General features: G+C 41.8%; 1 protein-coding gene across 1 annotated transcript in view; it reads right to left on the bottom strand.

Moving 5' to 3' along the window:
- nalcn (sodium leak channel, non-selective) overlaps positions 1-15,765 on the bottom strand; it is a 121,144-nt gene that overhangs the window by 77,914 nt on the left and 27,465 nt on the right. Inside the window, exon 9 of the mRNA XM_084084629.1 lies at positions 9,648-9,734. Within this exon, the coding sequence (XP_083940755.1) occupies positions 9,648-9,734 (87 nt within the window). The remainder of the gene's footprint in view (positions 1-9,647; positions 9,735-15,765) is intronic.

Below are 15,765 nucleotides of genomic sequence, written 5' to 3' on the forward strand. Positions count from 1 at the left end.
AAGTAGGAGTAATGCTGCCAGCTGATGAGAGCAAAAGAGAGTGCACCGCGAGCTGGTTCACTACAAAGCTAATATTGGCCGCAGGAAAATGAAATGCACAAAGCGTAGCTGGGTTTGGGATCATTTCAGAAAGAATTACGATGACAAAGTTGAGTCAATTTTGTTAAACGGCGCTCAAATGCACAGGCGGCACGAGCAAGTCAATGTCAATGTCTTAACATGTTAAATTACATCAAATACAAGTGGACAAAACAGGCAGGCAACAAACAACCTGATATGCAGTTGTTGTGTAGGCTACCACATTTTATGCCCCCTCCCCATTTCGTGTACTGCCAACCCATTTTGGGCGGGAACCCCTATTTGTAACTATACCTTTCAGGATGGGAACCCCTTTTGGGGTTCTTGTTGCTATGTACAGTATATAGCAACATATATGTGTTCTAATTTTTTAATACATACTTGAAGTTTTTCAGAAAACTTAGGGCAGGATTTCGAAAGCGTTTTTAGAATCGGCCGATTCGTGTTTTTACCTATAACTGCACCAATCTGTGTAAAACGTTGTATGCGCACTCCCTAGTAGAGGCCAAGGAAAAACCTATGCCCTGTATTTTTCACAATTGCCTTTTATAGCAAATCGGTACACATGATCTCTATAGTCATGTGATCAAGACGGATCAGTTAGATTTTGACATCAATCAGTTAAGATTGACATCAAAAGTTTGCAGGAGTGGCCCTTTTGGAACAAAATGCCTCAAATCAGGAACACAGCGTTCGATTGCGCATACATTCGCGCTGAGGAACAAATGCCACCCTTTTGACATTGCCCTATTACAGCGCCACCAGGAAGCCGATTTTTAATAAACTATTTTTTTTCATATTACTCCTACAGATTTTGTCCAATTATCTATTGGTAGGAAATTGCATAACAATCTCTTTATGAACATTTTACTTCCTTCAGATTATCAATTGGGGGATAAACGTGTAACTTCTATAAATAACACTGCCATAACTCCATAGATACTGTACTAAACATGCTTATTTAATGTTGCAGCAATGTTCACACAATATGCATCAAGTTGTGTCTGACTGAGTTTCTGTGAGATCCCAGGTTCTGAGTAGTGAGTATAAATGTCAAGTGTGTGATGTTCTGCCAAATCATAGTGTGTAGTCTAAGTCTGCCATCGGTTAGGATTTGAAAATGCTTTAATGCATGCATAATGTGGAAAAAGAGTACACCTTATCAAGCAACTGAAGTGAAATGACACATGAATCTGTATTTCGGGAAGTTTACTATCTGGGGGGACATAATCACTGTGGCATAGAGGCTTGAAGTATCGACAATCAGTGAACTGATCATCTTTGGTGCGCTGGCCTAGAAATGTGCCACACCTTTTTGAGCTTTTCAAATGACTGCAAAGGTAACACAAGCAAGACGGACAGGCTGGCAGACAGCGCATGCCTGCATCCTCATGCTCCTTCTGTTCACTCAGATTGCCAAGGAGGACATACATTCCTTCAACTGGCACATGAGATGAGTGTAGTACATGTGCACATGTCTGGCAGGCTGTATTCACACAGGAACTGTCACCAACAGGCTGCCCCGTGTTCTGGCACTAACGTCTGCTAGAGTTTTCTCTATCCTGTTTACTTTGAGATTGAAACAAGAAAGTGTTACAGAAGGATGGATTACAGACTGCTCTATTTGATTGACCGCTCTATTTGATTTATTTTCTACAATAGTTCACGTGGTGACAATTAAATAAAAACATTTGTGCTTCCATGGTGATGAGATTTCTCTGAGATCCTTGTCTGCCTGTCTTGTGATTAAGCATTATAATGTATATAATACTGAAATGAGAAGATGTGAGAACTAGAAAAAATCCTCAGAGCACAGGTCTCCGCCAGGGCAGGTAGGTTATTGTGGGCCACCACCAATGTTTGCAGGAGTGGCCTGTTCAAAACAGGCAGCTCCTGCAAACTTTGGAAGACAATCTTAGCCAATCAGGATGGAATATGAAAAATCTGACAGATCCGTCTTGATCACAGGACTATAGAGATAATGTGTACCGAATCCGATTTGCATGATGTTTGGACAAAATCTGTAGGAGTAATTATTAACTTTTTTGTTGCAAAAATCAGCCTCCTGGTGGCACTATAACAGGCCAGTGTGAAGATTTGGGGCAGAGGTTCTTCCTTGGTCTCTAGGGAGTGTGCGTGCATAGTTTCACGCTGATCGGCCTGGCGGAGACAATAAGTAAAATAGCCCATAAAATAGCCCATAAAATAGCGCATCCATGAAGAGGCAGCATGTGGAGCCTAACTCTGCTATCAGTGCAGTTTAATGAAAGGCTCTAAGCAGAAGTGGTGTGTGTGTGTGTGTGTGTGTGTGTGTGTGTGTGTGTGTGTGTGTGTGTGTGTGTGTGTGTGTGTGTGTGTGTGTGTGTGTGTGTGTGTGTGTGTGTGTGTGCGCGCGCGCAGAATCTTGCTGGGGTTGGGGATCTTGCCGAGTGGGAGTCCCTAGGCTTATTACGGTCCCGCCTAAAGCAGGCTGACTCATGTCTCTGGGTGGGAAATAGGTTCTTAATAAAACATGGCGGTCTGTCTGTCTGTAACCTCCCACCGCTTCTCATTGAGCCCTACACGGCTCTGCCATCGCTGGTGCTCGCTCTCCCAGTGCCACTCGGCGGCCCTTTGGGGTTTCATTTCGTTTCATTTCTATACGGCATCGCCCTGGCAGCTGCTGGCTGGATTAGTAGTCATCATTGCCTTGTCTGTGGATGTCGCTTTTTCCTAATGTCTCTTTTTTAATAAGATTTGATATTGCTCGTTCTGTGGCATTGTCGTCATTTGTCGCATCTTTTTTCTCTCCCTGTCCACTTAAATCATATTCACACCACAAAATAATCCAGCCCTTCTCTTTTCATTAGCCCAGTCTATGCTAATATTCACCTTGCTGTGACTTTCGCCATCTTGTTGCGCCAATTTCCTTTTCCGCTGCACTCATTCTCCTTCTGCTCAAACAGGCAAACTGACCTTAACCCTGACACATCTTCTGTGTGTGTGTGTGTGTGTGTGTGTGTGTGTGTGTGTGTGTGTGTGTGTGTGTGTGTGTGTGTGTGTGTGTGTGTGTGTGTGTGTGTGTGTGTGTGTGTGTGTGTGTGTGTACAGGTTAACGTGCATGAGTCACTAGGGACAGTCAGGTGGCGGCAGAGGGACAAAAGGTTGCTCTAAAGAATCAATAACCGTTGGTTGGAATTGGGAGTTGGGTCATGAAGGTGTTCCCACCTGGGATATAAGACCCAGTTCTTGTCCCCCCGGCATGGCTCTGTGTTATCCATCACACTGTATTTATCTACCAGGCATGCGGTCTAAATTAATCATGTGCTGGACTTGAATTCTGAGGAATATGGTGTTTGTGGGTTGCATTTATACCATGACTTCCCATACTTCTCTCAGTAAGTACTAAATAAGGGATGCATTTAATTAAAACTAATCAATTTAATTGATTATAAAGAAATGTAAGAAATATAGATTGGATTTTCTTCTTTTTCAAAAATACCGAAAATAGAAGATGTACAAGTTCAAAACACGTCATGTCATGCTATTAATCAGCTATTTTGGGTATTTTTAAGATTGAGTGGTTAAAATATAAAAATACAAATGAATATAAAAAGGACGCTTCTCGCCAAGAATAATTGCTTCCGTATACAGTATACTGTAGCTCAATTATTATTTATTCTGTAACAGTAGTTGGCACAAACTTCGCATATGGTTGGCAAATGATGGATATTTTAACAACGGCACATTGCGCAGTGTCAATCCATGTTTGTAAATGTTTAGGAGGTTTTAAGAGGACCAGTTTGCAGACTTTCCTTGATTTTGTTTCTCCAGAAGAGTAAACTTTGTACCGTATATAGTGGGGTGTTTTTTTTTCATGTTCAGCACAGCTTGAGAGTTCCAATCTGTAAAGTAATTATGGTATGGTGAACACCAGGGGCTAATTAGCCGACCAGGCCTTTAGGGGATGAAACAGGAAGCCTCATTAACCTCCATTGGTCTACATTGTTGTCTGGAGAGTAACACTGGGAAACCTAGCAACGACAAAAGTACTTTATTTCTCTTAGCTGTGCAGTGTGAAAATTCAGAGCACACAAAGGAAAAAAATGATATATTAACAATGCCGTTGGTACTTGGTACATATCATACAAAATACATATTATTTGTAGAGGGGTAAAAATGTCCATTTCATTTATTTTGTGAACACCAACTGCTACCAATGCGGCAGTGGCTCAGGGGTACAGCGGCCGGTAGAGCGGCCGGAGTTCAGTCCCGGGCTTCCCCAGAGTTAGTGTCGAAGTGTCCTTGAGCAAGACGCTGAATCCCTAATTGCTCCAGATGAGCAGGTTGGTGCCTTGCAGGTTTCCTCTGCCATCGGTGTATGAAAGTGTGTGTGAATGGGTGAATGTAATGCACAATCTATGTAATTGGATAAAAGTGCTATAGAAATGCACCATTTACCAAAAGGGTTAAGGTTCAAATTAGCCACTGTAGCCCATGGTGTGGGATTCTGGACCATAATAACAGTAATGAAAAGCAATTGGGCTGATTAGGAGAGGAGAGTGGGGACACTGCCTGTTATGAAGGCTATTTTAGTTCCTAGCACCTCAGGAGGGGAGGCTGCATTCTCCTCTGTCTTAAAGAAGAGCAGGTGGTTAATCCATTATGTGTTATCTCCACCTGCTGCAGTCCACTGGACACAGGCAAACCCACAGACAGAAAGCCAACAGACACCCGGCACACCCAGCGACTTGACACATGCACCAATGCTTATCTTAAAATTCAAGATTTTTTTTTTATTGTATGTATTAAGGATGTTTTTATTTGACAACAGACTATGATGACTTGACTATGACGGACTAACAATTTATGGCATAATGTTGCTCTGTATTTCTTTGTTGATGCTTCTATTTGTTTTAAGTGGATGCACTAAACTAAATATCGTCGTATCTTCCATACAGTGACAATAAACATCTTATATTATCTTAATGCACCAACAGATACAAGACAGACTGGTAAACCGACAGACAGGGAGAGTGACAGACAAACAGAAGTACCAGACAGACAGGCAGGCAGATAGACAGACAGAAAGATAGGCAGACAGACAACCATTCACATACAAAACAGGAAGGTTGCAGCAGGAAAGACAGTGGAGAGGCTAAAAAGACAGGCTGGGGTGAAACACAGGATTGTCATGTCTGTAGGTAGTGCCCACCTGCTTGCCCTGAAACATTTTAATCATCTGATGGCCAATTACTCTGGAGTCTGGCAGTGCAGAACAGAACCTTCACACTTCACTTCCCGCACACAGGCAGATGGCCCAGCCCCACATGCTGGATATCCACTGCCTGCTTGTCTGTCTCTCTCTCTACTCTACCTGCCTACTTGGCGAGCTAGGGATGCAACAGTTTAACCAACAAATCAATTTAATTGATTATAAAAATAAATAAAAAATACAGTGAAAAAAGCTACAGTGAAAAAAGCCAGCCTGAGATTTTTACATTGACGCCAATACGGAAGAGACAGTTCATATGAATGGCCTGTAGTTTCGCTGTTTTACCCCTGCTGGTGTCAGAAAGAATTTATCTCAATGAAAGCGGATGGGTTTTTGACAAACTTTAGACTAGATTTTCTTACCTTAACACATTCCATGCCAGCGTTTAATCTCATAATGTACTCACCAGTGCCAGCGTTTTATTGTTGTTTTTTTCATGTCGCCACAGACCTCGTTAAATTCCTTAAGATCGAGCACTAAACTGTTTGTAAACATAGCGGAGATCCTTCTGCGTCGCCCAGTGAAAACCTCATGCAAAACCGATCAGCCATCTTGTAGTTACAACCGTTTATGTTAAACAGCGATCAGCGACGAGAAAAACTACAAACGAGAAAATGGCGTTTTTGTGTCCGCTTTAGAATGGAGGCGGATGGCAACGAGAATTTCCGGAGAAGCATAATTCTGCTGCTACAATGAAATGTGTCGTGGCGAACGAGGCCTACAATGAAATTTCAACCTGTGAGTAAAAAAATAAAAATAAATACCACTTTGCGTATATCTACGCGACTGGCACGTGGCGGCTTTAAATAGGTTTGCGTAGATATACGCGATTGGCACTCATTAATAAAAATTGTCGTAAATACTATAGTCGCTGGTTTAAAGTCTCCTTTCAATCATCATGATATGCGTTTTGGTAAACTATGGTCCCATTTATTTTAAAATTGACGATAAAGTTAAGTAGGTTATGCTCTAGGAGGGGCGGGATGATTTGATTGACAAGCTACACAACCAATAGCATTCATTCCCCGACCCCGCTCTTGATTGACAAGCTACCCAACCAATAGCATTCATTTCCAGTTGCAAAGGATATGACGCGATATGACGCGATATTGAAAGATGGCGGATTGCACACAGCTGAACAATCGGCTTCATTTCCGGTCTGTAGAAACCAATGGCGTGATGCTGTCCATTCTTTTTATACAGTCTATGGTTTGGCCCCAGCCGTAATAAGCTGCAGTACCTATGTTTGCCCAACATGTCCAATGCGCTTCACTGCTCTCTCTCGGTTCTGGGCGCTTGGAGTTAACCACTTTCAAGCTGGGGTCCCCATTTTTGGCTTTCATTATAGGCAACCTTTTATTTTTAGTGAATACAATTTTATTTTAACCATTATGTTAGAGTATGTTAATAGAACATAACTATCATAACTGTGGTGGATGGAGGTGGTCTCTCTGCTCTTCTATTGAGACATTTAGGTCTCAATAGGTTCAACTCCCAGTTAGGACAGAGACCACTGTGACTGTCTATTGACCAATAAGGTGAAATTACCAGTATAGAGGGTATGCGTGTGACATCATCATCAAACCCGGAAGTTATGCAGGAATGCCTACTGAGTGGCAAAAAACTATTTTCTGGCCTTGAAACGCATGCATCCAAACATAAAAGTCCTATCTGATTGCATTAAACAACGTTAAACTCACTTTGCATGTTGCTATGCCACTCGATTTGCCACTCGATGTGCTATTCACATTAAGCGTGCGCATACCCTCTATTGTCCGAGAGAGAGACATGATAGGCTTTGGGACTGTGCAAAGTGAGTTTCCGGTGTGCTTCCAAGGCTACAGTAATAGTGAGTCTCACAAAAGGATGACAGCGGACTTGTTTATGCGGAAATGAAGATATCCCTCATATAATCGACCGATTGCGTTTCTGCCTCCAGACCGAGTCACAAAATCAATTACAGCGCTTTGAGCCTTTTTAAGGGGGGGGGGGTTCATTTGGTCTGCCAAGGTGGGAAGAAATGAATACAAGATGGATGAGATATGAAAAATATTTTCATCAATAGCATCAACTTAATTAATGTATGTGTATGAAGAAAGAAAAAACTATGTGAATGAAATTACAGTATGCGATTAAATCATAAATATGGAGCTGCGGTTCGACATGACCTAGAAGTAATAGTATATAGGCACAGCCTTTACACCTATGTCTTCTGTTAACACTGTTGATACTCCCCGATGTTATCACTATGAAGGTGAAGAGAATACTTTAGGCTTGGGCAGTATCAACGTACGATTTGATTTCAATACTGTCAAAAACATCAGCGCTCCAAAATACGGAGTCAACTTTATCTTGCGATGACTTCTTACAACTACAAAAGGAGTTTATTAGCCACGTAATTTTATTCAACTGCCAGTCTGCCACCACCACCCACACATCATCTCTGTTCAGCTAATTGGCATCCGCCGCAGCAACAAGTGTCATCGGCTCCTCCGGCAACGTATACTGAATCTATGGGAGATGGGAGCTTATTATTTCAGATCTATTCATTATTCCACTGGCCATAAGTATTTCAATCCAGCAAGACTTGCAAGTAGGCTAACAGCATATTAATTATTTGTTTGTTTTTCTAACTGTCTTGTGTCATAGTTTCCATCCTCTCTATGGTCACACTTGCCGGAGGCTGTTTGCCATGCAGGGCTGGGAGCCTCGGAGTGATGGAGGTGCGAGTCGCTCCCGATACGCGCTGACCCACTAAAACTCCATCCATGGCCTCGCAGACGGCCAGTCCGCCCTGCAAGAGTCTTTCCCCCCGAAGCCCTTTCTCATCTCCCTCCATTAACCCTTTAAGTGCACCGTCAATGGCGGGGAGAGAAGATGGTAATACAAGCTATTCTGGTAGCAGTCAAATGAAGGAGATGCTAGCAGTAATGGCTAGCGCAGGGCAGTCAGCCCTGACAGGGAAGTCAGCTGTGTTTATCCCTCTGGCTATCCTCTCCCCTCCCCATCCTCTGTCTCTCTCATTTGTTCCTCCATCCTTTCTTTTTTTTTTCATTGTTTCTTTATTAGGGGTTCAAGTCTGAAGGGCTAAAACCCTAATCATTATTTTACTTCCTCTTTTAAAAGTTGCACGTGAGTCAGTTTCACACAAAACCTGCCAAGTATCTATCCTCTGTCCTCTATCCTCACCCTACAAATTAGCCACATCAACTACTAAAGAACAAAAAACTCATCCTAAACCACACAGTAGGTCCAATTGCTACCCAATTTTATATGGATCATTATTTTTTTCAAAATGAGAACTTATTTCGTTTTTAAATATTGACCAATTAACTAAATACCAAAGTCAGCAACCACTGGGCCACTCATCACAAAACTAGCAGGATTGGTCTGTACCTGAAACATAACCTGAAAGTTTTCATAAAATAAAGGTGGAAAGGTGGTCTCTGATGTCAGTGATCTACGACATGCATATGAATCCAAATTTGAGCAAGGTGTCAGCATTATCACAGCCCCTCTGACATCCATTATAAAATGAAAGTTAAATATTTCAAAAAGTATAAAACAAATGTGTTTTTGGTTGCCTGATCATTGATCAATTATCATTTGATTATTTGACACCCTGACACAATAGGCCTATGTCTCTTTCTCATGAATTAGGCATTATACATTCATAAAATCACACTGAGGGCATCAGTGCGCTCTGTGTACTTCCTTGTCGTTTGTTAAATAAGCACACTACACTGTGGAAGTGCGCAGAATGCACACCAGATGCAAAAGAGTCATCGCTGAAGACAAGAATGTCATGGCAAAAAGTGTCTAGTTTGATGAATGAACACACACAAACTGTGCATCATCTTGTTAAAGTAAATTAGCTGATATACAGCAAGTCATGTGTTAAAAATCCATCACCTTCAACACATTATACACAATCTTATAAAATACATTATTATATCTTATTAGAAAGTAACATTGCTATTCATATATTCCTCCTCGTGGCTGTCTAGAAAGTCCTCTCAAATGGTAGAAACATCTTTTTTTTTTATCATGGCAATAAGATTTCTGTTTTTGGTCTTGACACTAACCCAATTGCCTTCGGTAAATTACAAAATAATAATTCTGTGCTCCGCCATGCTCTGATGAGAATGCTGTGATTCCACAGCAGAGTGCCAGAGTGGATTTACAAACGCACCCATAGCGTTCCCTTTCCATATCTCATGTTTGTACATTATCTGATGTGTCTGTATAAGTGTACAGTATGCAATGCTGTACACCCACAGCACCATGAGCATAACATTATTTCTGGTGTACATACCTGGAGGCATGCGGGTGCACGGCCATGTGGCTTGTTGACGTCCACTGCTACAAGCTGCCATCCTCCAGCAGCGTCTTCATGGAACATCTGTGACACAGACACACAGCACATGAGAGGCAGCATACAAACAAAACAAGCAACAGACTTAACTCAAGCACAAACACACCCTCCAGCTATATCTTCATGAAACATCTGTGGCTAAAGAAATCAACCCAAGGCTATCACACACCACCAGCATGCAGTCAAGTTCATCCACAACCACACAAAACCAGACACTCAAGTAGACACACATTCACCAGCGCCACATTGGTAGTGACTCTGTGACAGGTTGTCTGTGGCTATTTAGTTTAGTTTAGGTTTCTGCCGGGCGAAAGCATGGCCGAGACTATGTTTTTGACCCGCCAAGGAAAAAATGCCACCCTAAATTTTTCTTATCAGCCTCATGGTGGTGCTATAACAGGCCGATTCAAGTTTTTACCTATAACTGGACCGATCGTCGTGAAACTTTGCACACACTCCCTAGAGACCAGAAAAATGCATTTTTCACATCAGCCTTTTATAGCACCACCAGGACAAAAAAAAATGCACCAAAAAAATGTATATTACTCCTACAGATTTTGTCCAGACATCACGCAAATCGGTACACATTATATCCATAGTCATGTGATCAACACAGATCTGTCCGATTTCTCATATTCCATCCTGACTGGTTAAGGTTGCCATCTAAAGTTTGCATGTCTGTTCAATAACTTCAACAACATTAATCTCTCAACTTATACAGATTCCACTCACCTCTATAATGACTAAATTCCGAACATTGCTTGCCCACAATAACCTACCTGACCTGGTGGAGACCTGTGCTCCGAGGAGCACTTTTTCTAGTTTGGTTTGCAGTGGTTTCATTTATTTTTATCTATCTAGTGAACAAAAAAAGTGCTTTACCTTTGATGTACAATTACTGAAACATGTCTCTTTTTATTATACATTTATTTGACCAGGTAGTCACTTGAGATCAATGATCAGTTTTTCGAGCTAGACCTGGCCAAAAGGCCAGCAATTAAAAGACAAAAGACACAAAAAGACATGAACACAAAAGGCAAATGATTGAGATGGGGGGTAGAGCGTAGGGTGGTTGCTAGGAAGAGAAGGTCACATTAATGAAAATAAATATAACACTAAAATATACCATAGTATAATATATTTGAAAAATTACACCCAGCACACACTAGAGGGAATTCATTTTAAATGTATTAACCGGTATCGGCCAGGGCCCACGCGTGACACCAGCCTGATTTATATAACGCGTTACGCGGGCCCCAAAATAGTCTCCATACATGGGCATATTACATAAAAGGATGACACTATCACTTATGCCGCATAGTTTCACCCCAACCTCATCTGTAATTTGTCAAAAGGCACATAAAGTAACATATGGTACACTTTACTTGTCTCATTACACTTGGTTTACATGATCATAATATAGGCGCTAAGATGCCTCAGTATCATTTAACAGCAGTCAAGTTTGCTCCAAATATCTACTCATCAACACACAACCGATGACTTAAAAGCAAAACAAAATATATCTCTAACTATCTCTACAGTTAGCTTGTAAAGCCAATCTGCTTAACCAATCTTTGCCACGTCTGTAGTCTATCCAGAGACAATAGAGCAGAGCCGAGGACATAGTACAGTGGTATGGGCCTGGTTTGTCTTCCAGGATCATGTACTGTCAGCCTTAATCCTCGGCAATACAAGGAACCGGGGAAAAGAAGAATATTGTTTCCGCCTTTGTGACTGACAGTTAAGTGTTGCGCAGCAGCTAATTACTTTTCCCCCCTCCAAGATAAAGATTGGGGCATGACGATGTGATTATAATTTAATTTTATCGCAACAGAAAATGCTAATTGTTTTCAAGGTCGTAATGTTGTCTTCATGCCTGTGGCACCAGCCTGTATCCCAGCTAGACCTTCATTATTGAAAACCATGATTTGAAGTCCACTTTTTTTAATCTTGTTTAATATTGTGTCATTTTTCTTTTGCTAGCATTTTTCTTTTGTTGATTTCTTTTTAGTAAAGCACTTTGGGCTGTATTTGATGTCATTTAAAGTGCTATGCAAATAAAGCTTATTATTATTATTATTTTGATGATATCTATATATATACAATTTGAATCCTGCGCCATGTCGGTTGTCAGTATGTACGTTGTAACGTTGTATGTACGTTGCATCACTCCGAATATGGACACAACGCCAGTGTGACGTAATCTCACGACAGCATGACATCACGCATGACATCACATCCTACCTATAAATTCTAGGATGCCGTCAGATCGCACCAGTTCGACGGCTTCCATAGTGGGTTTTGGTCATTGGAGAGGTGATGCACGTCACCTCTTTCTGAAGTGGGTACTTTCAAAGCCTGCCGTGGATTTAGGAGAGCACAAAACTCTCTCTCACACTGTGAGGTGCCTGTAAGGTGGCACTGCAAAGTGAACGACGCGTCACGCTAGACGTTCGGGCCGCGTAGCGGCCCGAACGTTCTAGTAACATACATTTCTGCAGGCGACTCTCAACAGCATCGAAGGACTGTAGTTACAAGACACACGGAGGGTGGGGGAAATGCAGATTGACGCAACAGCATTATGAATCAATGGACAAATTGGTGTACAGTACATTTTGATTTGCACTTCTAGGCTATAGATGGAAAACGACATCATCAAACTATGGATTTGAAAAGAAGGAAACATAAGCTGAGAGTGCTGGTTATATAAAGGACTAAAAACTGATTTATCTTAAAGGAGAATTTCACCCCTGGAAAAAAATGCAGTCACTCAAAGTAAGCACTATTTGCAGTGGGAAAGTGATATTTTACAGGGGGAAAAATATGTAGAAGTATGTGTTTCTTTGGATTGCTTTTGACTATATATTACTCCAACTACAAGCATGCCTTGTGCATCTCCCTAAAATACTAACCCAGTATGAGAACATCCCCCTCTCACTAAGGTGAAAACAGACAAATGCATTACTGCTATGTAAAGTTTGACAAAACAGGCTAATACAGGAAGTTCATTTTGATTGTGTTTAATTGTCAATTGTGTGGTTGAATTTGGGGAAATACTACTAATCACTCTCTCTTTGAGGTCTACTTACGGGACACGTGTGTTCATCGAGTGTACACACATGAGAATACAGCCACAGGACACCAACTGATGTCAAACACCTTGTTAAGACTGTCAATTATCTTGTTACGCTGTACCAAGTTATCAGAGAGAGAGAGAGAGAGAGAGAGGGGTGTTGGTGGAGTTTATTGTCTCCGCCAGGCCGAAAGGCATGGTGAGAGAGTATGTTTTGCCCCCTGTCCATCCGTACGTGTGTGTGTGTGTGTGTGTGCGTGTGCGTGTGCGTGTGTGTGTCCTGTCTGTCTGTTAGCAGCTAATCTCCGGCACCGTTGGCCCGGTCGCTGCGAAACTGTGCACACCCACTCCCTGGATGCCAATTCAGAACCTCTGCCCCACGTTTTTCACATGGGGCTGTCGTAGCGCCACCAGGAGGCCGATTTGTGCAAAACCCATTTTTTTCCATTACTCCAACAGCTTTTATCCAAACGTCTTGCAAATCGGTACACAGTATCTCTATAGTCATGTGATCAACCCGGATCTGTCCCACTTTTCATATTCCATCCTCATTGGCTAAGGTTGGCTTCCAAAGGTTGCAGGATTGGTCCGTTTTGAACAAACTGCCTCAAATCATGAACGCAGTTTGCCATTTCCATAAAATTGCACACGCGCATTCCCACTAGACCGAGGAAGAAATGCCACTTGAAATTTTTCAAATCAGCCTCATGGTGGTGCTATAACAGGCCAATTTGCATTTTTAACTATAACTGCACCCATCTGCGTGAAACTTTGCACACACACTCCCTAGAGGCCAAGGAAAAACATCTGCACTGCATGTTTCACATCTGCTTTTTACAGCGCTACCAGGAGGCCGACTTATGTAAAATACATTTTTGGAGATTATTCCTTCAGATTCTGTCAAAAAAACATGCAAATTGGTACACAGTATCTCCATAGTCAAACAAACAAAACAAAACAAACAAAACAAAACAAAATCTGTCCGATATTTCATATTCCATCCTATTTGGCTTACAGTGGCTTCCAAAGTTTGCAGGATTTGTCAGTTTTGAACAAAGTGCCTCAAAACATGAACGCAGTGTGCGATTTCAGTGAAGTTTTGCATGCAGATCCCGACTAGGCCGAGGAAGAAATGCCCCCCTTTTCACATTGGCCTGTTATAGCGCCACCAGCAGGTCTAATTTAGCAAAACATTTTTTTTTAACAAAATGCCTCAAATCATGAATGCAGTGTCCGATTGCTGTGAAAGGCCTAAGACGAAATGCCACCCTTTTCACACTGGCCTATTATAGCGCCACCAGACTTGTGCTCCGAGGAGCACTTTTTCTAGTTTTTGATATTTTTGCTTTTCTTTGTATTTCTTTAGTTCATTAATGCATTTGTTTGAACCAGTATTAGGTAAATTGTCATTTGTATTGTGTCTGTAATTATATTAGTGCTGTTAGATGGTGTTTTGTTTTTTTACCAGGCTCAGTGGCTTTGTGGTTAGAGTGTCTGCCCTGAGATTGGGAGGTGGTGTTCAATCTCCCGGTCGGGTTATAACAAAGACTATACGATTTGTTTATGGTACAATGGAGACTAACAGGGAAGAGGGAGAGAGTCAGGGAGTGACACGCAGCAAAGGTCCGCCGGGCTCAGGTATCGAACCCGGGACTTGTTGTCAGGCTGCATTAGAACCTATATTTGGTACGCACCTTAACCACTCGGCCATTGGCGCCCCCTACCAAAGACTATAAAAATGGGACCCAATGCCTCCCTGTTTAGCACTCAGCATGAAGAGTTGGATTGGGAGTAAGTCCCTGCCACTAGCGTCATGTCCAGGGGTTGTACTTGTACATCAAGCCGCCTCACACAGAAACCAGAGATAGGCTCTTACCCTATGGGCCATATGGCTCAGGAACCGTTGGTTCCCGAGGCTACTTAGATGGTGTTTACATATCTTCTAGTTATTTTTTGGAGTGTCATGTCGCCCTTCACTGTGGAGGTGCTGGTAGAGGCTGAACTAAATATTCTGTAGTGAAACTTGGGAACACCCTCGGAGCCACACCTGAGATTTACTCTGTGATGACACAGAGTTAACACAAAACTAGCCCCATTTGGAACCTCTCCTTCCGCTGCATAGCTCCGAGATGAGGTCCCACAGTGTTGGGTGCCGGCAGGTGACGACACCGGCAAAAAATTGGCCACTATGCATGATTCTTACTTTTTTAGCGGCCAAAAAAATCCCCTAACAGACTTCTATGTAGGCAATGGAGTTACAGCAAGTCTTACACTTATTGTGAATTATAAAAGGGATACAAAAACAAAGTATGGGAAGAAAAACACAACGCTGTAAAATGAGACGTTAAACCTATAATGGTACATTCTTTGAAAGCTTTGTGACAGCAGCAACAAAGGGATTTTTTTCCCCTTCCATTTCCTTCTGAAATGTATTAGTCCTACTTTTAAAACAGAGACACCAGTGAAAACAGCTCATGTCAGGCCAACTCCATTATAGATAAGGAACCATTAAAACGGTAGAGAATAGCAGCAGGCTACCTAATAAGTGCAATTCAATCTTATTCTCACAGAACACTACTTCCTTCAGTGTCCGTAAAGAGATTTCACCTTCAAACTCAAACTCATGTGACAAGACAAATTAGTTATTTTCAACCATAGCATAAAATGTAAAAAAAAGGAGGAGTAATTCTTTGATTTATTATTAATGTGTTTAAATGAATTGTACAGCCCCTTTCTTGGCATTTAGCAGAATAACAAGCCAGCCATTACGATTCACTGCCGCAGTGCTAACATCCTAGTTCTCCTTTTTAAAGTCTCCTTAAAACAAACATTTCTTCAAAGTAGTCCCTCGTCATTTTCTCCCCTTGAAACCTAAAGTAGCTCTCAATCCTCCATCAGCCCATGTAGTGGTGTCTACAAGATGTGCAAATGGAGCAATCAAGTGCTTGTCCAATCCATGGAAAATGGCTGTGGTTCAAGAATAGT

The sequence above is a fragment of the Gymnoscopelus microlampas genome (assembly GCF_963454915.1).
Source record: "Gymnoscopelus microlampas genome assembly, chromosome: 17".
NCBI classification, from domain to species: Eukaryota; Metazoa; Chordata; class Actinopteri; order Myctophiformes; family Myctophidae; genus Gymnoscopelus; species Gymnoscopelus microlampas.